General features: G+C 37.8%; 1 protein-coding gene across 4 annotated transcripts in view; it reads right to left on the reverse strand.

Annotated features, from left to right (window-relative positions):
• Positions 1-1,119: 1,119 nt before the first annotated feature.
• The window catches only part of LOC135220697 (probable phosphorylase b kinase regulatory subunit beta), a 329,203-nt gene continuing 307,795 nt past the window's right edge, over positions 1,120-22,527 (reverse strand). For 3 of the 4 annotated variants that reach the window (XM_064258098.1, XM_064258094.1, XM_064258096.1), the window contains one exon: positions 7,076-8,285. In XM_064258098.1, the coding sequence (XP_064114168.1) occupies positions 8,127-8,285 (159 nt within the window). In that variant the 3' untranslated portion in view covers positions 7,076-8,126. Of the gene's footprint in view, positions 5,740-7,075; positions 8,286-22,527 lie in introns of those variants that run through there. The other variant, XM_064258095.1, reaches the window with a different exon arrangement.

Here is a 22,527-nt window from a genome sequence, read left to right on the forward strand (position 1 = left end):
GTCCATATCTGTTTAGCCCTTTATTTGAAATAGTAACCTAACCTTATCAAGAGTGAGTTTTGCTCTGGGATCTTTGAACTCTTTCCCTTCCTCCTTCTCAGAAGCATTTATAAAGTTCTTCGTGATCCTGTGTGCTGAGCTCCTCCTCTGGGCTGTTGATCAATTACTTCTCTGTCATATAATCACTTGAGACTCAGAGGTCTGGAAAAACTAACCCCTATTAATAATAATCTGTCATATAATCAAAGCCTACACCACCATCTGCCTTGTGATGCTGATATGTCTCTGCTGATAGGAGTTACTGACACACCACTGTCAACTTCCAATAGCAATTAAAATCTATGCCAAGGGCCAAATGCTGGGACCTGTCAGGCCATTCAGCACTAAAAGGGGAATTGAGTAGGGATTAGGTTTTAAAAGTGGAACAAGAGGAAGACCTCACAGTTGCACTATGAAATAATAGTTTGGAGAGGATGGAAAACAAAATGGAAGAAAGAGAATATCAATGGAGGTACAGTAAAAGGAATGAAAGGTGTTGCAGTTGGGGGTGAGAGAGAAGGTGCACTGACAGTGCTACACCTCTACGGAAAGCATGAGTACTACTTTCTAGCTTTACATCACCTAACCAGTCTCAAAAGAAAGTAAGTTAGTGATGGTAAATGGTTTTCATATCTGCACTATGCTAACATCCCCATCTTTATTTATGTGGCTTACAAAAGACCTCATACTAATTATTGTAGTTATCCTTCAAATTATGGGTCAACCGCTAATTTAAAGACTCAAACAAGGCAGGCATATTAGGGAAAGGAAAATAAATTTTGAGACTAGTACCGTGGAGTATTGTCAAGGAAGAGGTCAACAACTTATCTACCAAGTATTTGCACATCTTGGAGACAAAACATTTATATAAAGAATGAAAGAGTAAAATGGAGCTGTCACCCAGGCCCTGAAGTTGGACTTCCAGAATACAAAATAACACATATTTTTTGTCTTCAAGACACATTAATGACACAATGACTTAATTTGCAACTTCTGTGTAAAGCACTTCTTAAGCTGTTTTCTCAAAATCTGTACAACAGCTAAAATAAAATATCAGCTAGCGAGTTTTGAAACAATAAAAAATTTCCAAGTTTATTTACAGGTCTACAAAATACTTACAATCAAGACTTATCTCAAAGCCTTAATTCTAAAAATGCACTTCAAAAAATTCACGACTAGATTCAAGAGATGGCACTATAATGAGATCCTCATCAGGCACTATATAATGAGACCCTCATCAGTCATTCACCATAGTATATAAACTTTCTCTAAATGATTTATCATAAAGTATCCAGTTGTCACATAATTTAACCTGCAACTGAAACTAACCATGGCAAAGAAGAAAGGCAGTGATTAATGACAGCCTTTTTATTTTATATGTGAAACATCTGAATATACAGTGACTACCAGTTACCTTACCATATTCCAATTCATAACAAGAAATTTATAAGGCTAATAAACATACAGTACAGTACCTGTGAAACTAAGATATTAAGGAAAAATCATACATCTAAAACTGGAAAATGACCAAATATGCTAATGCTCTTATAAAAAATTGAGAGGATAAAGTAGAGTTTAACCAAAGAAGAAGCATTATGATCTTGGCATCTTGATTCCAGGCTCAACAGGTTTTACTGTCCCTTCACAAAATTTCCCTTCTTGAGCTTTTACATAAAAAAAAACCTTCAGGACAGTTTCATGGTAATATTGAACTTCACTATGCAACATCTTTCATCTTTCAAGAAGTGATGACCATAAATTTTTTCCTGATTCAGAATAAATTTCATTAGTTTGATAAAAATATGATAGTATAATCTTCACTGTGATATAACACAAGGTACAGTATTCCTGATATGTATATCATTTTAAAAAAAATCACAACAAAATAACAAACTTGACTACTGACTCATGTTAGGAACTGTCATTTTTCTGTGTTATAAAATTCATAACTGAATAAACAACACCGAAGCAAGTTTATTTGGAGGCTTAACCCTTAAACGCCGAGCCGTTATTTCCGAAAGTGTCTCCCCTATGCCGGCGGCGTTCACGAGTGAGCGCCGAAGCGGAAATTTTTTTTTTCAAAAAATCACAGCATGCTTACTTTTCAAGATTAAGAGTGCATTTTTGGCTCCTTTTTTTGTCATTGCCTGAAGTTTAGTATGCAACTATCAGAAATAAAAAATAATATCATTATCATATATAAATATTGGAATATAAGACAGTGTGAAAAAAAATTTCATATATAATTGTATACAAATCGTGCTGTGAGCAAAACGGTTAAAGCGAATGAGTTAATTATTTTTTCGTTGTATTGTACACTAAATTGAGATGATTTTGGTATATAACAAATTGCAAAACAATCAAAGCAACACGGAGAAAATATTATCACAATATGATGCATGAATTCGTAACGCGTGGATGTAAAAAAAAGCTGTTTTCAAAAATTCACCATAAATTGAAATATTGTGCTAGAGACTTCCTGTTTGTTGCAAAATGAAGGTAATTGATTGAATATTACTAGACTGTAAGTGTTGTAGCTTACAATTGCAGTTTTCGACAATTTCGGTCAAGTTAAAGTTGACCGAACGTGATTTTTTTTCTATTTATCGTTATTTATATGAAAATATTTCAAAACTGATAAAAGCTACAACCATGGGTTGTTTTTTGTTGTATTCTACATGAAATTGCACACATTTTCATTTATAAAACTTTATGTTACGGCTAATTTAAAATGGTGCAAACATTACGACAATCGGACGAAAACATTTAAGATTTTTTCGGAAGTGTTACCGCACGGACGTAAGGAAAAGGTTTTTTTCATAAATTCACAATAAATTGAAATATTGTGCTAGAGACTTCCAATTTCTTGAAAAATAGAGGTAAATGATTGAATATTACTAAAATGTAAGAGTTTTAGCTTACAATTCCGTTTTCTGACCATATCTCGATCGAGTCAAAGTTGACCGAAGGCTGAAACTTTGGCACTTATCGTTATTTATATGAAAATATTTCAAAACTGATAAAACTACAACTATGGGCTGTTTTTTGTTGTATTCTACATGAAATTGCACAAATTTTCATATGTAAAACTTTATGCAACGGCTAATTTAAAATGGTGCAAACATTACAACAATCAGACGAAAATTTCTGATTTTTTTCGGAAGAGTTACTGCGCGGACGTAAGGAAAATGTTTTTTCATAAATTCACCATAAATCAAAATATTGTGCTAGAGACTTCTAATTTCTTGCAAAATAAAGGTAAATGATTGAATATTACTAAAATGTAAGAGTTTTAGCCTATAATTGCATTTTTCGACCATTTCGGTCGAGTCAAAGTTGACCGAAGGTTGATATTTTGGCACTTATCGTTATTTATATGAAAATATTTCAAAACTGATAAAAGCTGCAACCATTGTTTTTTGTTGTATTCTATGCGAAATTACGCACATTTTCTTATATAAAACTTTATTTAACGGCTAATATAAAACTATGCAAACATTACGACAATCGGACGAAAAAATTTATGATTTTTTCGGCAGTTACCGCGTGGACGTAGGAAAATGTTTTTTTTCTAAAATTCACCATAAATCGAAATATTGTGCTAGAGACTTCCAATTTGTTATAAAAATGAAGGTAAATGATTGAGTATTACTAGAATATAAGAGTTTTAGCTTACAATTGTGGTTTTCGACCATTTCGGTTGAGTCAAAGTTGACCGAAGGTTGAAATTTTGGCACTAATCGTTACTTATATGAAAATATTTCAAAACTGATAAAAGCTACAACCATGGGTTGTTTTTTGTTGTATTCTACATGAAATTGCCCACATTTCCATATATAAAACTTTATGTAACGGCTAATATAAAACTGTGCAAACATTATGACAATCGGACGAAAAAATTTATGATTTTTTCGGAAGAGTTACAGCGCGGACGTAAGGAAAAAGTTTTTTTCATAAATTCACCATAAATCAAAATATTGTGCTAGAGACTTCCAATTTATTGTAAAATGAAGGTAAATTATTGAATATTACTAGAATATAAGAGTTTCAGCTTACAATTGCATTTTTCAACCATTTCGGTAGTCAAATTTGACTGAAGGTTGAAATTTTGGCACTTATCGTTATTTATATGAAAATATTTCAAAACTGATAAAAGCTACAACCATGAGTTGTTTTTAGTTGTATTCTACATGAAATTGTGCACATTTTCATATATAAAACTCTATGTAACGGCTAATATAAAATGGTGCAAAAATTATGTCAAAGTAACTAAATAATTTCTGAGATGTGTCGCTGATGCTTTTTAGTGCGAGAAGAAAGAAATTCACGCTTGCCCGCCTGGGTAACGATTGTAAACAAAACAACAGCTTGATCTGTGAACTCCCAGCATCCCCCAAGGCGCGTGATTCAAAAGATTATGCCTAGTAGGCCTATAACTATTTTTCCGCAAATTTAAAAAAAAAAAAAATTTTCGTTGACGTTTCGTACGCCAGTTCGGCACCTGACAGACAATTTTCTTCGCCGTTTAATATGTCCAATCGGCGTTAAAGGGTTAATTGCACTAAGCTCTATTATCCTAACTGGTAACTTGCTCTGTGATGATCTAAAATATACAAGCCTGAAGGGTGAAGGATTGTTTTTCAATTAAGTAAACTGCCAATAATTTTCAAAATTGTCTATGGTACATATAGTTTCAGATTACTTTGCACACTAGCTTTCTTCAAGATGGATACAAAAGATCACAAATACATTGATAATTCTACTACTATTTTCCTGAATGTAAAACCTCACTTATCCTAAATTTCAGTATCCATAAAAATCAATAATAGTGATCCATGTCCACAGCTCCCTCAACAGTTTAATCATGTTACACTAGACTCCATTCTCAATACTTTTATTTTATAGGTCCATTCAAACACTTACTACACTGGACATTATAATCCATGATTGCATATTAAACAAATAAAAATAGTTACATACCATTTTCTGCCAAGCTTTAATACATCACGCTGTCACTTCTTGATACTATAAGAAATCAGTAAAATATTCCTGTCCAACTGAACAGAGAAGTAAAGAACATACTATAACAATAACAGAATCACCATCAACAACAATGAACATCCCTCAAAAATTAAAAGGAAGACATTAAACACCTACAACATCTAAACATAAAAATAGGAATATGTACAGTAAACCCCCGTATTTGCGAATAGCTAAAATCCATGAATACTTAAAACCCCTCAAAAAATGCTTAGAACTGCCTATTTTGATAGTTAAAAAAAACTCTAAAAATGCTTATACCTCAGTATTTCAATTTAGTTTTATCACAAAAAGTGCATTTAGTCATGAAAATATGAAAATACAGTACAGGCAGTCCCCGGGTTACGACAGGGGTTCCATTCTTGAGACACTTCGTAAGCCGAAAATCGTCATAAGCCGGAACATTGTGAAAAATCCTAAGAAAACCTTACTTTTAATGCTTTGGGTGCATTAAAAACTATGTAAACTGCATTCTTATTGCATTTTTCAAGTAAAAAAAACTTCAAATATTGATTATTTTGCACTTTTGGTGTCATATTTCTTCTGCCAGATGAGCGTTGTAGGCGTTGTAACCCTGGAAATAATTTCTGATGAATATAATTTAAAAGCGCCTTAACCTCGGAACGTCGTACGTCAAACCCGCCGTAACCCGGGGACCGCCTGTAATTTGTGAAAAAATTTTTGTGAAAAATACAGTGAATAGGCAAATTTTCCTCAAATAATGGGTATACTACTACTATACAGTACATAGAAAAATCTGCGATAGGCAAGTCCACAAACCTTGATCCGTGAATAGCAGGGGTTTACTGTAGAGAAACTATATCTATGAGGATGTTTTCTGGCAGTAAAAATTAATACTACACAAATGAAGTCTACATGGCAATTCACCAAAAAAACAAGTCATGATATACCATCTCAAAGTTCACCAAATTGCATGTTTTCAGGATGATAAAATAATTAACATTAATGATCTGAGAAAATGTCCTTACTCTTGCAAATATTCTTTAGCAGCAAAAATGACCCTGTGTTATTCCTAGAGAGGCAAGTACAAAGACACTCTAGACTATGATGGGTATTAGTATAAAATGCACTTATTACCCATTCAATATACAGTAATACCTCAATCTTATACGATTTGAGTTTGTTGAATTCTCAATAGCGCAAAATTTTCATTGGAACCCAACTACTAATAACATACTAAGTTTTTCACAGACATGAACATTTCTGAATCTTCTAGAAATCCTGCAAAAGTGTTTAAATTTTGAATGTAATTTATAAGTTTTCAAGCTTTTGAGAGAAAATGAAATAACACTAAATAATAAAATAATAATAATTTCTCCCTCTCTCTTACCGAGATGAGAGAATTTTATGATACATGTATATGTTTTAAATATTTTCAAAAAGTATTAATAAGATTAAATCATAATAATAATAACTGTAATTACAAAATTGCATGTGATAGTATTCTAAAGAAACAAAATATCTTCCTTTCATATCTCTCATCTCATCTCTTCTCAATCTCTTCCCTCTAACCACCTGCCTCTCCTCTCCTCTCGTCACTCTCTCTCTCTCTCTCTCTCTCTCTCTGATTAGGGTCATATTTAGTGTTCAAACTCTAGAAATAATAATTTACTAGTATTTTTAGAGACTGTCAAACTTATGCAAATATTCATCTCGCGCGAAGGGGGTTTGGAACCTAACAAGCTTTTGGACTCATACAGCTAAACCTACTGCCCTGACAACTTGTATTAAACAGAAAAATGTAGCCTATTCTGTTTCTTGAACAGTTCTCTTACCTTAGTGACACACTTGTGAAGTTATTGAAATAGTTGTAAGAAAAAAGTAGAAAAAACTGGATAAGGTGGAAAGAGATTGCTGGACTAATGATAAGAGTACCCCAATGGTCAACAATGCAAAAACCTATGGAAATTAAATATATATTCAAAAGAGAAAAAGAGAGTACTACTACTAGCAAAGGATGTGAAAAAGCCCGAAATGAGACTACAGAATGAAGTTTTATTCCTATATTGCACTGGGAAGTCTATACAACAAATGAGAACAATGCTCAAAGATATGGTATCCAGAGAATCCAAAATACTGTAGACAGAGTTGGTTTTGGCATGATGGGGTGGGAGAGAGGAGCCGTTAGCCTGAATAATAGTAGATATGGAAGTAGCAGGACAAGGACCAGAGAGAAATTCCAGAAAATTGTGGATAAAGGGAACATAAAACCCTGAATCATATACTAAAATTTCTAACAAGCTAATAGAGTGGAGAAATCAGATTACCTTTTTAATTGCACAGGGGTAGAATCTGACTTTAAAGCATAAATATTAATGATAATGACGATTCTACACTAGTCAATTGTGAATTTTATGAAACAATTTCTCACAGTTCTTCTGAACAGCCTTCCTATTCATTATCATAACATGCCATATCACCTCAAAAATGAATTTCCTGAAATGCCACTTTGAGTTATTCTCTTATTCATGTACAAATTAACTGGTAATTTACTCTGAAGAGAATATTATGATCCCAGTATTTACTAGCTGATGGTAAACAATCATGAAATAGTAATAAAAAGTAAATTACATCTGTTTCTCTTCCAAGTAAATACAGAAGCATAAAGGATAAAATACCAAGATATATTGAAAACTATTAAGAACAATGAAAGCAACAACAGGAAATAGAAAACAGGTAACAGAAGTAAATAATGAATGCAATAAGGAAATATTTTGATATCAAGGATAAATACTGGGTCACTGAAAAATATTGCAAAACTATCATTTCTATACCTAGCACCTACAGATGACCTCCTGAGCAGATGCTCTTGGTGTGTGCAATCTGACTAATCTCAAATCTAAATGCTTTTTATCATAACTCTTAATATTAGTATAACTAATATTTGTGCAACAAAATCCATGCTTCAAGTACCATTTCACAAAGTTACTCAAAATATGAGAACTTCAGTGATTGATAAAAATCTATAAATACAGAAAAACCCCAATGCTTTCAGTGCATAAATTACCTAATTCAACCAAAACAATTTAGGAAACCTTGCAGAACGTAAGACCTTCATCAATTTCACTGCGAACATCTCCAGACAGCATTGAATTAACAACAGCACGTGCAAGGTAACTTGTTAATGCAGCTTGAGTTTCATTAAAGAGCAGAAACATGTCGTCACCCATACTTCTTCCAGAGTCCTGAAAAAATAAATGTATTTAAAACTTTTCTATCAATTGCAGTAAAGCAACAGTCTCTGGTGACTGAAATTTCCACTCACAGTAAAAAAAAATCATTAGTAGTCAGCACATTCAAGAGCTTAAAAGTTTCATTTAATAAAACAAATTATGGCAAGATGAAAATTTCACCAGTAAAAAATGTTAAAACTATAAAAAATACATTTTTAAATACATATCCATTATTACTTTACCATGGTATATTCATGTGATGGACACAAATTCCACACATCACTCCACTGTAAAGAAAGATCAAATGGTTTGGGTGAGTCAGCACTTTGCTTAAGCGCATTCATTCTTTCAGGTCTGGTAGTTAACTGAATCACTTCGTGTGGATTCATTCAGAAGCAATAAAACTGTGAGGCCAGAAGGATGGAATTTTGGTTAAAGTAATGGGTTTGTTGTACCGAAAAAAAAATTTCTTGAAAATTACCTCCCATTCACTCCATATTTACAGGTTTGCAATAGCTTACCTGAAATTCTAAAAACTGAAAAGCTCTTAAAAGAGACATTTTTTGTGGAGGATAGTGCATGAGTCACAAGAAAGGATTCTAGGTTCTCTACAGTTCGCGTCCATGACGGACGTCCTGCTAAAGGCCAGGTTGAAACATATCAATTGGGTCTGGAGATCAAGAGCCAACACCAGACTCAGAGACAGGTCTTCGGCGATTCCACCTATTGACGAAGAGGCTCCGTCCTTGGACGGATCACCGGAACCTGTCCAAGTCAGTACCTCTTCAGTTCCCTCCCCCGTCTTTAACTATCCACACGGATGCATCCCTAAGTGGATGGGGAGGGTATTCTCCCCACAGAAAGGTACAAGGAACATGGTCGGTGACATTACGCCAGTTTCATATCAATGTCCTGGAGGCAATGGCAGTGTTCTTGACCCTGAAACGTCTGTCTCCGGCCAAGAAGAAACATATAAGACTGGTCTTGGACAGTCTAGTAGTAGTCCACTGCATAAACAGAGGCGGCTCCAGGTCAAGCAAGTTGAATCACGTTCTTCTGGCGATTTTCTTGCTGGCAGAAAAGAACCAATGGCACCTATCTGCAGTTCACCTAGCAGGAGTCAGGAATGTCGTTGCGGATTCACTGTCCAGGACAACTCCGTTGGAGTCAGAGTGGTCACTGGACGTAGATTCCTTCCGGTGGATAGGCAATCAAATCCAGGGCCTTCAAGTAGACCTTTTTGCTACGGAAGCCAATCACAAACTACCCTGCTACGTGGCTCCCAATCTAGACCCACTAGCATTCGCCACAGACGCAATGTCCGTAGAATGGAACATCTGGCAGAAAATCTACCTTTTTCCACCAGTGAATCTTCTGATGAAGGTATTACACAAACTGAGAAGCTTCACAGGCCAAATAGCCCTAGTAGCACCCGACTGGCCAAAGAGCAACAGGTATCCACTTCTTCTAGAACTGAATCTCAGGCCCAAACAGATCCCCCATCCGAAATTGACGCAGGTAGTACAAACTCGGACTGTGTCAGCTTCCTCAAGAATTCTGAGTGCCCTAACTTTATGGATTTCATGAAGTTTGCAGCTCAGAAAGATGCAAGCATTGATCCTTTAAATATCCTATTTATTGAATCAGACAAGAGGGATTCAACAGTCAGACAATAAGATTCAGCAGTTAAGAAATTAACTAACTTTCTGAAGGACTCAGATGCTCACGAGATGACCACATATTTGGCCATCTCATTTTTTAGATCTCTCTTTGAGAAGGGTCTAGCTGCCAGCACCATTACTACAGTAAAATCAGCATTACGGAAGATTTTCCAGGTAGGTTTTAATATTAACCTATCAGACGCATACTTCTCCTCGATTCCTAGAGCATGCGCCCGCTTGAGACCAGCAGATCGCCCCCAGTCGGTCTCCTGGTTCCTGAATGATGTCCTTAGACTTGCCTCGGACTCTAACAATGAGACGTGCCCATATCTAACCCTTCTTAGGAAGACATTATTTTTAATGGCTTTAGCCTCAGAAGCTAGGATATCTGAACTCTCGGCTCTCTCTAGGAATCCAGGTCATATTGAATTCCTCCCATCAGGTGAGGTCCTGCTATCACCCGATCGACAATTTCTGGCTAAAAACGAGGACCCACAGAACAGGTGGACTCCTTGGAAAATTCTCCCCCTTATAGCAGTGGACACATCATTGTGTCCCAGTTAATACCAAACTAAAATTCCTTCCTAGCCAGAACTTCTCGAAAGGTTTCAGGCCCTCTGTTTATTAGGGAGAAAGGTGGAACAATCTCTCTGAAAGGTATTAGGCAGCAAATACTATACTTTATTAAACAAGCTAACCCGGATTCAGTCCCACATGTCCATGACATCCGGGCAGTAGCCACCTCTATTAACTATTTTCAAAAAATGAACTTTGAGGACCTGAAGAAGTATACGGGTTGGAAATCTCCAGCAGTATTTGAATGCCACTATCTCAAAAATATAGAGGCCCTTAAATTCCCAACAGTGTCAGCTGCAAGTATAGTTTCCCCAGAATAATTGTGCCTTAGAAACTTCCTTCTAACCCTTCTGTTTCCTTTTCCCTAATACTCTCCTTCCTGCCTGACTCGCTCGTATTCCCCACCAACCTACCTCTTCCGGGCCGGGCTGGCCCTGGGCCATCCCGTCCTCGGAACTTATGTATATATTAGTCTGATATTCATTGCATACCCATAATTTTTATGTCCAGTCTGTACATATTCATCCAGGTCACTTTACGTACCATGTGTACTTTAGTATTACCAGCCCTTGTATATATTACTCTTAAGTTGTAATTTAAGCCATACTTTAAGTAGTATATAAGTTTATTTCTACGTTAAGTATAGTCATTAAATTCCATTTTATTGAAACCTAAGGTTTTATTAACCTCCATTTTTATACTGGTTTGTTCTGTTTGGCTTGGATGGTATTCTCTTATATGTTTTCACCGGCAGACACAGGTCGAACCCAGAAAAGGGATTTTGACGAAGGAAAAATCTATTTCTGGGGGAAGACCTGTGTCGCCCGGTGAACCCAACCCTTTTCTCTTTCGCCTTACTCTTCCCCACCCTTGGCCAATCCAAGCCTGGAGGTATATTCCAGGAATGGGGAAGCGCGTGGGTACTAGTAGTAGTTGCGAGTGGAGGGTGAGGCGGGGGATGTTTGGAACGGCTCCCACCGCAGAGGGATTTTGAAGAGGGAATCTGCTAAGTGGCAGAGGATCTGTGAATAGTAACCACTTTGCCCCTTTACTTATACCGACACCCTTCGGGGTGCTCGCGCTGAGGGTAGTAACTTCAGCATTACCATGTAAGCTTTTTCTCTGGTATATATTAGGATATATTTATACTTGAAAAATGAGCTACAGGGATTTTTCACCAGGCGACACAGGTCTTCCCCCAGAAATAGATTTTTCCTTTGTCAAAATCCCTTAAATAATCCAATTTGATTATTTCTATGCCTCATTGCTGAAAAACATAAAATACGAAAGTTTCAATGTGTGATGCAACCATTCAAGTAGTAGTAACATAACCACCGGGAACATGGGTCTACAATGACTAAAGATGATGAAATCATCTTGAAAATATTTATAATTTATTTGTCATAATGTAGGATAAATATGTACCATATCACTGATAATAGTACTACCCATTCAAATGTTATTACAGTGGACTCCCCATTCGTGTTCTTGGCATTCGCAGACTCACCCATTATTTGCGGGACATTTGCGTATTTTTCTATGAGAAATACCAACAAATTCGTGTTTTTTTTTATCAATTTCATCATAAAATGCTTTTTGTGATAAAACTATTAAAAACCCAGTATAAACATTTTTAGTGGGTTTTTCTTGAGTTTTAACTAACAAAATAGACTGTTTTTAAGTGTTTTCATGAGCGTTCCAACTATTCACGGTTTCTAGCTATTCGGGGGGTGGGGGGTTATGGTACACATCCCCCGCCCATAGAGTATCCTATACATAGGAAATGACAAATTTTCTAAGACAATTTGTATTTTTTATAGCTACAAACCTTCTGTCTTAATAATACGAAAATTTTCTAGCGCCTAGCTGGATCCGGTTAAACAATTGGAGATTGAAAAGCAAGAAATCTGTGAGATCTGGCAACCCGTGCATATGTATAGCAGATGAAAAGAGGGGGAATGGCTAATAATATGTTTAAAGTGCCAATGTAATGATAGTGAAGTCACATATCTCTCCTTGCTTAGAGACAAGAGGTGGTGCAGTACAAGTTCACTTGAAGAAAGGTATATTTGTTGACCAAGCAATTTGACTCAGAGATCATTCGCCAGGTCGTGAGGCATGTACGTACGTTTGTACGCGTATTGCAGGCCTACTAGCTCGGGGCACTTGTGGAAGACGCATTCTTTGAGGTGAACGATAAGAGATCAAGCGGTTACTCCGAGTGTCGGGAGAAAACGCCCATCGTAAAGGTAGGACATATTCTATAAAAAAAACTTAGAAAAACTGTTACCTTTTGAAAAGAGAGAGAAGTGTGAAATACTCTCTTTACGTGAATACTTTGAAAAGAGTGATGTGTGGGATATGTTTTTATACCTATTATCTTTATTACAGATGGGTCCAATTCCATGGTTGATTAGAAATGGGATTCTCTAACCTGACTAATACGAGACTTAGTGACATTTTGGGTTTGGGAGTAAAACCTTAGTCAGGAGGGTAGAATGTTATCTTACTGGTTTCTTTATGGGCAGATTTGGCTTTTTATGCCATTATGACTTGTTAATCATTTTGTTCTATTTTATAACCAACTGCTTTGGGAAATCAATAGCATATTTTTGTATTTACACAGTCTTAATAAGCCTAGTGATATGGTTGCAGACAGGGCACCATTGGCAACAGGCAAGAGTCCCCAGTTTGTGTAATTTAGTGAATAAGGAGGGGGAATACAGTGGTGGCAGCTTAAAAGGCTTTTTATATATTTTATAAGCTGTAGGTATGCTCCGAAGGGACGGGTGACTAGTTAGAAATAGGGGGTCTCTTCTTTTTTTGGTAGGAAAAAGGGGTTATTAATCATGTCACAGGCAACTCAGGGTTCTTTCTGCTGATTCAATGCATTCGACAGAGAGAAGCTGTCCCTCAGACATCCTCTCCCAAGCCAAGTCAGTTTCGATTTCTTGAGGTTACGGAATAAAGGTGTTTTAAAAAACGTGAAGAGGAAAAGTTTAATTTTCGACATATTAAGTGTTTCGCAGTTCACGCATATTTGCGGTGTGTATACGAATTCGGTTCCCGGTCGTATGAAGACGTGAGTGTATTTTCGAGTTTTTTCTTTCTTATTTTCTTCCTTTTAGCTTTTGTGTATTTTTTTTTACCCTTTTATTGTTGTTCACGTTCCTTGTAGTATTTGTGTGTGGCAAATTTACCTGAGCGGAACTTTTGCTGCGAGTCATGCCGGAAAGAGAGAGAGAGAGTGAGAGAGAGAGAGAGAGAGAAAGAGGGAACTGGGGACGAGGCAGGGTTTGCCGAGGCGAATTGACTGGCAAGTTCTTTTATTCTTTCTCCTTTTCTATCTACTCCTTATTTTTTTTTTTGTTATTGTCATTTTCGTGGGGTTGTTATTGTGATTAGGGACGGGGTGCGCTTAACTTTTGTTATCTATTATTGGGGGAAAATTTGTGTTGATTTTTCTTGATTGGGTTTAGTGTATATAAATACATTGATGTTATTGAGATTGGGGAAGCTTATTAAACAAAATAGCCTTCGGAAACAGGATAAAATGGCGGATACTAAACCTACAATGCTACTACATCACGTGACGAACATTAGTGCTGGCGTCAGCCCATTCAAAGGGATTGTAGATGGCGTACTGTCACAGCCTGTAAATATCTTCATAGAAGGAGTTAATAACTATTTAGCGGGAAAGAATATAGTAGACGATGTAGAGGCATTTAGAGAGGCGAAAGCTTTGCTAGATTTCAATAAGGGAGACCTCAGTCATAGGTCAAGGAGTTTCCAATTTACAAAATGTCATACCTGGACAGACTTGCAAGCATTTTTGAAAACAGCATATGGCTCAAAGGAACACGGAGATATGGTGAGAGACCTTCGAGGTCTTTATAAACTGCGGAAAGGCACTAATAGCCTTGTAGAACATAGTTCAAAGCTGTTTGACGCAGTGGCAGATTGGGTAGGAAAATTGAAAACATCTAAATGGGTTACAGGGAATAATCTCCCTCTAAATAATGTTCATAAACTGATCTATTTTTCCCTGCTCTTACACGAGGTACCCGATGCAATAGTGGATAGCTTTGATGAAAAGATTGAGCCTACCTCAGACGAAGAATTACTTTATACTCGAATAGATAAACACAGGTCTAAATGTCCTACTGTAGATAGCACAATTTTTAACGGGACAGGCCCGAGGGATAGAGTACAGAGAGACACGGAACTTTCTCCTCATCGTCTGTGCGCAACAGTTGAGTATAACAAAAGATCGATCAATCAAAAGCAACAGCAGTAGCGTTGTTTCAACTGCAATAAACCAGGACATCCAAAAAAATTGTGTAGGGTTAAATATTGTGGAATGTGTAAAAGCACTGATCATTATTGGCAGTCTTGTCAGTCTCAGATACGGAGAGATGCGAGGCCTACACCTCAAGGTTCTGGTAATTATAATGTGAGAGCTTCCCAGGCAGGTCAAACCAGAGGGCAAAGGGATCGGCGAAATTTTTGGAAGCCCGGTCAACAAAAAGGGTACAAGTGATTGGTAAATGCCATTGTGGTCTCCTGGGGGACGCCCCAGAGCCCAAGCCTATAGTCTATGTAACGGTAGGGGATGTAGATATCCCGGTGTTTATAGACTCAGGGGCCGCAATAAATCTAATGGACTATAACTTGTATCAATCCATGTTTTCCAATTACCCTTTGCGGCCCTCAACGGAGACGGTGTGTGATGTGCAAGCCCATAGATTAAATACCCTGGGTTGTGTTCAAATACAGTTTACTCTTGGTGACAGAGTGTTAACAGAACCTTTTTTGGTAATAAAAGGAATTGCGTTAGGTAATAAACTTTTGCTGGGTCATCCTGCTTGTAGAAGACAAGATTTCGATCCATGCGGGTGCTAATGGGATAACAGTCGGAAAGCTGGGTTATTTCAAACCATATGAGGACGTGAATAGAATTGAAGACATGGAGGTTATTGAAATTGGAGAAGTACTCAGTGGTATTAAGGGCGGTGATACAAGTGTTATGGAGAAAGGTAATGTTAAAACACACGTTGGTGATATGGGAGATGATTACGGGGGTTCTATCAGAGTTCACAGTGGTAACAATGATAACAATGGTGGTGATGATACTAATATGGATGTTATTTCTGATACTAACAATGCTGGGGATGATACTGAGGGTGGTAATTTGTATGGGGTGGTGGAAATGGGAGGTACTAACCACAAATATAGAGGTGTTTTATCTGAAGATATTATGTTACTACCAAGGTCGACGACTATGGTAAAAGTTAAATTGAAGGAAATGAGAAAACCCATAGATGTGTGTGTTATTGAAAACAGCGAAAAGCTCAGAGGAGTTGTTAGCACGGCATCGGTGAACAGTGTATCCAAGGATGGGTTTACGTGGTTGGAGTTGTTAAACTGTAATGATACAGTTAGGAGACACCAGAAAAACACATATATATTGGATTTCCAAGATTGGAATTGTGATAGTGGTTCAGTGGCTATCGTAGAGGGGAAACCTGAGTTTTCAGAGGCAGAAATACAGTCAAGGAAACGAACATTCAGAGAACATTTAGCTAATGAGGATTATAGCAAACACGTTGAAGCGATAAGCGGACTCTTGGCAGAATTTGGGGATACGGTAGCCTTACAAGGTGATAAATTGGGGTTGACTAATGTGTTAGAGCATAAGGTAAATTTGGAGAGTAACACAAAACCTATTTATATTCCTGCATATTGCAAACCTTTCAAAATCAGAGAACAGGTAGAGAAAGAGGTTAATAGATGGGAAGAAGAAGGAATCATTAGACCCAGCGTGTCTCCTTACAACTTTCCCTTGTTAGCGGTACCTAAGAAAGACGGTTCGGTCCGTGTATGCGTCGATTTTAGACGTTTAAATGAGAAAACGATCCCTGACCGCTACCCAGTCACGTACATACCAGATCTTTTTGTTGAAATTGGGGGACATAATATTTATAACTCAATTGATTTGGCGCAGGGTTTCTTACAGGTCCCTCTTAGCGAGAGTAGCAAGGAATACAGTAGACCCTTGACTCACGAACGCATTGACCCACGTACAACTCGATCCCCCCGACCAAAATTATAGGTAAATTTCACCCTTGACCTACGAACTAACTTTGAGATACGAACAAAAAAAAGGCGGAAAATAAAAATTCTGTTTGGGTCATGAACTAATTTTGAGACATGAACATTTGAAAATGCTGGAAATTTCTGGAAAATAACAATTCACTTTGTTTCACAAAACTAATTTTTAGACACAAACATTTGAAAAATGCGCGAAATCGCCCAGCACACGGTGAGAGCGTTTGAGTTGCCATGGGAACAGCCATCCTCCAGCCGCCCACGCACGGCGTCACCCACGCATCGCTCTTTGTCTCATCTCATTGTGTACAAGACGTTCGTCAATTCGCTTAGCATTTTTTGCGCTAAAACTTGTGATTTTCTTCATAATGGAATGGGCCCTAAGAAAGTGAAGAGTGGTGGTGAAAGTAAGAAAGTGAAGAGTGATGGGTGAGAAGAGGTGCAGAGGAAGATAACCATGAAATAAAGAAAGAAATTATAGAAAAGTTTGAACGTGGTGTTCGCGTGGCGTCTATGTGGAGCCGGATATCGCAAGTGAGTACAAGATGGCCAAGTCGACAATTTCGACAATTTTGAAAAACAAGGATGCCATTAAAGAAGCAAATGTTGCGAAGGGAGTGACAGTACTAACCAAGATGAGATCGCGAAACCCTCGAAGAGGCAGAAAAAATAATTTTGAAGTGGGTACATGAGAAACAGATGGCAGGTGGTTATAGTGTAAACGAGCCGATCATCTGCGAGAAAGCTCGGCAAAGTGTATCAGAGTTACGTACCGCACATTAAATTCTGCGTGGCGAAACTTTGGCCCCAGTGCGTAACTGTCCGTGACTTTTGAGGGCTTCGATGCAGAGATTGTGCAAGAAATTGTGTCCATGGGCAACAGTATGGGGTCTACAAGTCAACGACGAAGATGTTGAAGAATTGGTCGCTGAACATCAGAAGATTTTGACTGCGGACGAACTTGTTCAACTCCACAAAGAGCAGCAGGAGCAACTTGCTCGGGAGCAATCAACTGACGAAGAGGAGGCTGGGGGGAGGAAGTTACAGATGTCAGCAGTGATGTGATAAAAGCCACATTGGGAAAAGTGGAATGATGTCCATGCTTCCTTGAATTGTATCATCCGGACAAAATTGTTATGAACAGGATCGTGAATATGCTCAATGAAAATTTAATGAGCCATTTCAGAAAAGTTATGCAAGGAAGGAAAAGGCAACAGACATTGGATAAGTTTGTGATTAAACGTTCACCAAAAAAACCTAGAAGAGTTGAATCTCCGGAACGAGATCTCCCCGACCTGGATGGGGAGGGTTCTCCTTCCGCACAATAACCTCCTCCCCACCACCACCCTCCTCTCTTGTCCGTCAAGCCAGAAGTCTCGCCAGTCATAGTAAGTGTTCACTTTACAAACGTTTTTATAGTGTTAGTTTACCATTTTAAATTATATTATTAGATATATTAAGGTTTTTTACACTGACTTTTACATTATCTGTGTAAAATAGGCAAAATATACATAATATATATTGGTTCGTAGGGGTCGAGAACCAATTAATATTTATTCCCATTAAACCTTATGGGGAAATTAGCTCCGAGTCACGAACAATTTGGAACACGACCAAAGGTCTAGGAACGGATTGTGTTCGTGAGTCAAGGGTCTACTGTATACCGCCTTTTCAGTGCCCAAGGGACACTATGAATTTATGCAAATGCCTTTCGGTTTATCGGCCAGTCAGATGACTTTTACCAGGTTGGTGAACACAGTTTTGCACAGGTTATTGGGCAAAAATGTTTTTGTGTATATGGATGACATCCTGATCGCAACGGACACGATCGCGCAACACCTGGAAGTGCTTACAGAAGTACTTAGGAGGTTTAGATTAGTGGGGTTAAAAATCAAGCTAGCCAAGTGCTCGTTCTTGAAAAAGCAGATCACATATCTAGGTCACATCATATCTAAGGAAAGGGTTAGAGTAAATGACGGTAAAGTCAAAGCAATAGCGAATTTTCGCAACCCCAGATCAAAGAAAGAGCTTAAGTCATTCCTGGGTATCGCCGGTTTCTTTAGGAGATTTGTAAAAGGGTTTTCTAACATAGCAGCTCCCCTAACTGATGTGTTACGGGAAGACGTTCAATTTCAATGGAAGGAACCCCAGGCAGAGAGTTTTCAAAAGCTCAAAGACGCGCTAATGAATCCCCCTGTTTTGAAGTTTCCAGATTTTAAGGAACCTTTTACATTAGTGACTGATGCAAGCCAGGAAGGTATAGGTGCTTGCCTTATGCAAAAATTCGATGGGAAATTTCATCCTATAGCTTTTAATAGCAGGAAGTTCAGGACAAAGGGCAGCAACGAGAAGTCCATGGCCACCATAGATAAGGAAGCCTTTGCAATAGTGTCGAGCTTAGTTCATTTTAAAATGTTACTGATGGGGAATAAAGTAGAAGTTCTTACAGACCACAAACCATCACTCGATCTTTTTAATAAACCCGATTTGTTGTCCAAAAGAGCTCGATGGTTTTTAACTATCAGAGATTTTGATGCAAAGCTCAAATATATAGAGGGCAAATTTAATGTTGTTGCTGATGCTCTAAGCAGGAGTTTTCATGACACCGAAGGTTTCCAAGTCGCACAGGTCACTAGCGAAACCATACAATGAGATATACCTCTCATAGAGCTAAGGCAAGATGAAGACAAGATTTTAGCAGATGCGAAAGCGTTTCTGAGAGGGGAATTAGTCAGGAAACGTTATAGCTTGCCTTTTTCGGGTTTGGAGTTAGAAGGTAATCTATTGGTTAGAAAAATTGAATATAAGTTGAGAACCAGTGAAAGTAAAGGAGATACGACACAGATCGTAATTCCGAAAGTCCTAATTCCAGTGGTTTTAGATATAGTTCATTGCAGGTTCGGTAGTCCTCACTTGGGAATAGAAAAAACGTATGATGAGGTTCGTGCTAAATACATTTGGAAAAATATGGGTAAAGATGTGGAAAATTTCGTAAGGAATTGTGCGGTGTGCAACGCATGTAAGCCTGCTAGGACAAAGTCATGCAAATTAGGATCGTATCCTATACCGAGTAGACCTTTTCAGAGAATACATATGGATATCTTAAGCTTTCTTAAGAAATTCTCCAAAACACATAAGAAAACTAAAAAACCTTGTTTTTACTTGCGAACATCACCACTGAGAATTAACCAGTTTTTGACAATTCTATACTTGTTTCATAATGTAACTCTTAATAAATGGGCGATAGTTACGCTAACATCAGCAAACATGCCATAAGTTTAGTAATAAACTTCAGTTGAATGTATGATGATTCATGCTCAGCCTACCAAACTTTGGCTTCCAGGCCAATTAATTATTCAAAAGCTACCATAGATGCAATATACATTATTAACAGAATCTACCAAATCCGAGACAAGTATAGTATGCCCAGCCTCATATAATCTATCAAGACTGAAACTTACCCCAGACCCCAAGGAAGAAGCAAGCATTAGTTCCAAAAAATCCAAAAGACAAAACATAGGTAGCCACAAGGGTTCTGGAAAAGGGACTGTGAACTTGTATTACTTAAGACATTGAAGCCTGAACAGTTTAAGACATTAGACAGGAGAAATGCTGAGCTGCTGATAACTAGAAAAGTGAAAAGGACTTGAAGAAAAAAGGGAGCTTCTTGGTTAGGCTCCAAATGTGGACTGAAACCCTCTCTGAAAATTGGATGATGATAAACATGAATGCGAAAATCAAAATAAAATGCACACTAATGAAAAATTATAACATAATTAGTTTTCTAAATCTATCCACCAAGCAAAAATCCACAGTGCAACAGCTAAGATGGAGAAGACAAGTCTCTGAAGTAGAATGGAACACAAAATTTAGGCCAAAGACCAAGCACTGGGACCTCAGAGGTTATCCAGCACTGAATGGGGTACAAAGTAAAAAGGGTTTGAAAGGTGTAACAGAAAGAAAACCTTGCAGTTGCACTATAAAACAACTGGTAGGAGAGGGTGGAATGTAGAAAGAACATATGAACAGAGGGACAGTAAAAGGAATGAAAGGGGTTGCAGCTATGGCTAAAAGGATGCTGCAAAGAACCTCAAGTAATTCCTACAATGCATAAGGTGAGGTGCACTGATGGCACCACCCCCATACAGTCTCTCTGAAGTGAAAGTCAACCTTGATTTGACCAAAAAAGTAGTTAAAAAAGGGATTTTGACAAAGGAAAAATCTATTTCTGGGGGAAGACCTGTGTCGCCCAGTGAAATGTCCCTATAGCACTCATTTCTAGGTATTATAAATAAATGCTAAATATACCAGAGAAAAAAGCAATATGGAATGCCAGAGTTACTATCTCCAGCTCGCTCACCCTCATAGGGTGTCGGTATAGCACAGGGGCAAGTGGAAACCAGATGCTTTGCCAAGTAGATGTCTCCCTCTCTCAAAATCCCCCTCTAGAGAGGTGCCGTTACAACATCTACCTTCCGCTCGCTACTACTACCTCTGCCAAGAACCCTCATTCCTGAAGTACGCACCCAAGCTTGGGCCAGCTAAAGGGTGGGGAAAAGGAAAAAAGAGAGGGATGGGTTCACTGGGTGACACAGGTCTTCCCCCAGAACTAGATTTTCCCTTTGTCAAAATCCCTTTTCTGGGCTCGACCTGTGTCGCCCAGTGAAATAGTAACAGAGAATTGGCCATACAAGCTTGGAAATAAAATGTAAACAAAATTTTATATGAAAGGAAAATAAAAATTCCTTAAAATTATTGTTTTAATAACCAAGGTGAGGATAACAAATTACAAATGGTAAAAAGCACCTAATATGACCAAATCCATACTATCACTAAGAATATAAAACAATTAATGAACATAAAAACAAACATATTAATGAACTATGTACATGTACAGGAGTGGGTTGATGAGCAATCCAGTCCAGAACAAAAGGCAGAAAGGCAGGGATTACAAGCGAGGCAGGTAGGTGAGAGTGAGTACCAAAAGATAATTAAAAGCAAAATAATAAAATACAGATTTAGAATTACATAACTAGGCCGTATCAGGGGAGACAATGTTCCCTGCAGCCACTGCCGAATATTTAAGGGCCTCTAGAGTTTTCAGATAATGGCGTTTAAATACTGTCGGGGATTTCCAACCCGTATATTTTTTAAGATCCTCGAAGTTCATATGATGAAAATAATTAACTGAGGTAGCCACTGCCCAGATATCATGGACATGAGGGACTGAATCCGGATTGGCTTGTTTAATAAAATAAAGAATTTGTTGTCTGATGGCCTTCACGGAAATGGTTCCACCATTCTCTCTAATAAAAAGAGGACCTGAAGACTTTATAGAAGTTCTGCCCAGATAAGATTTTAATGTAATAATAGGACATAATGATGGGTCCTGTGGAAGAGGGACAATCTTCCATGGAGACCACCTCTTTTGTGGGTCTTCATTCTTTGCTAAGAATTTCTGATCTGGAAAGAGCAGAACTTCTCCTGACGACGGGAGGAAATCAATATGATTTGCTTCTCTAGAGAGAGCCGACAGTTCAGATATTCTGGCGCCTGAGGCCAGACTCATTAAAAATAATGTTTTCCTGAGAAGGGTTATATATGAACATGATTCGTTATCAGTATCTGAAGCCAACCTGAGTACGTCATTTCAAAACCAGGGGACCATGTGAGGGTGGTTACCGGTCTCAGATGAGCCCATGCTCTAGGGATAGACGAGAAGTACGAATCTGTTAAATCAACATTAAAGCCAAACTGAAATATCTTCCTCAAGGCAGATTTAGTCGTAGTAATGGTACTAGCAGCTATGCCTTTTTCGAACAGAGTTCTAAAGAATGAAATTGTCAGATTCGTAGTCATCTTTTGGACATCTGATTCTTTTAGAAAGATGGCTAGCTACCTTACTGCCG

This window comes from Macrobrachium nipponense, chromosome 2, assembly GCF_015104395.2.
Source record: "Macrobrachium nipponense isolate FS-2020 chromosome 2, ASM1510439v2, whole genome shotgun sequence".
Lineage (NCBI taxonomy): Eukaryota > Metazoa > Arthropoda > Malacostraca > Decapoda > Palaemonidae > Macrobrachium > Macrobrachium nipponense.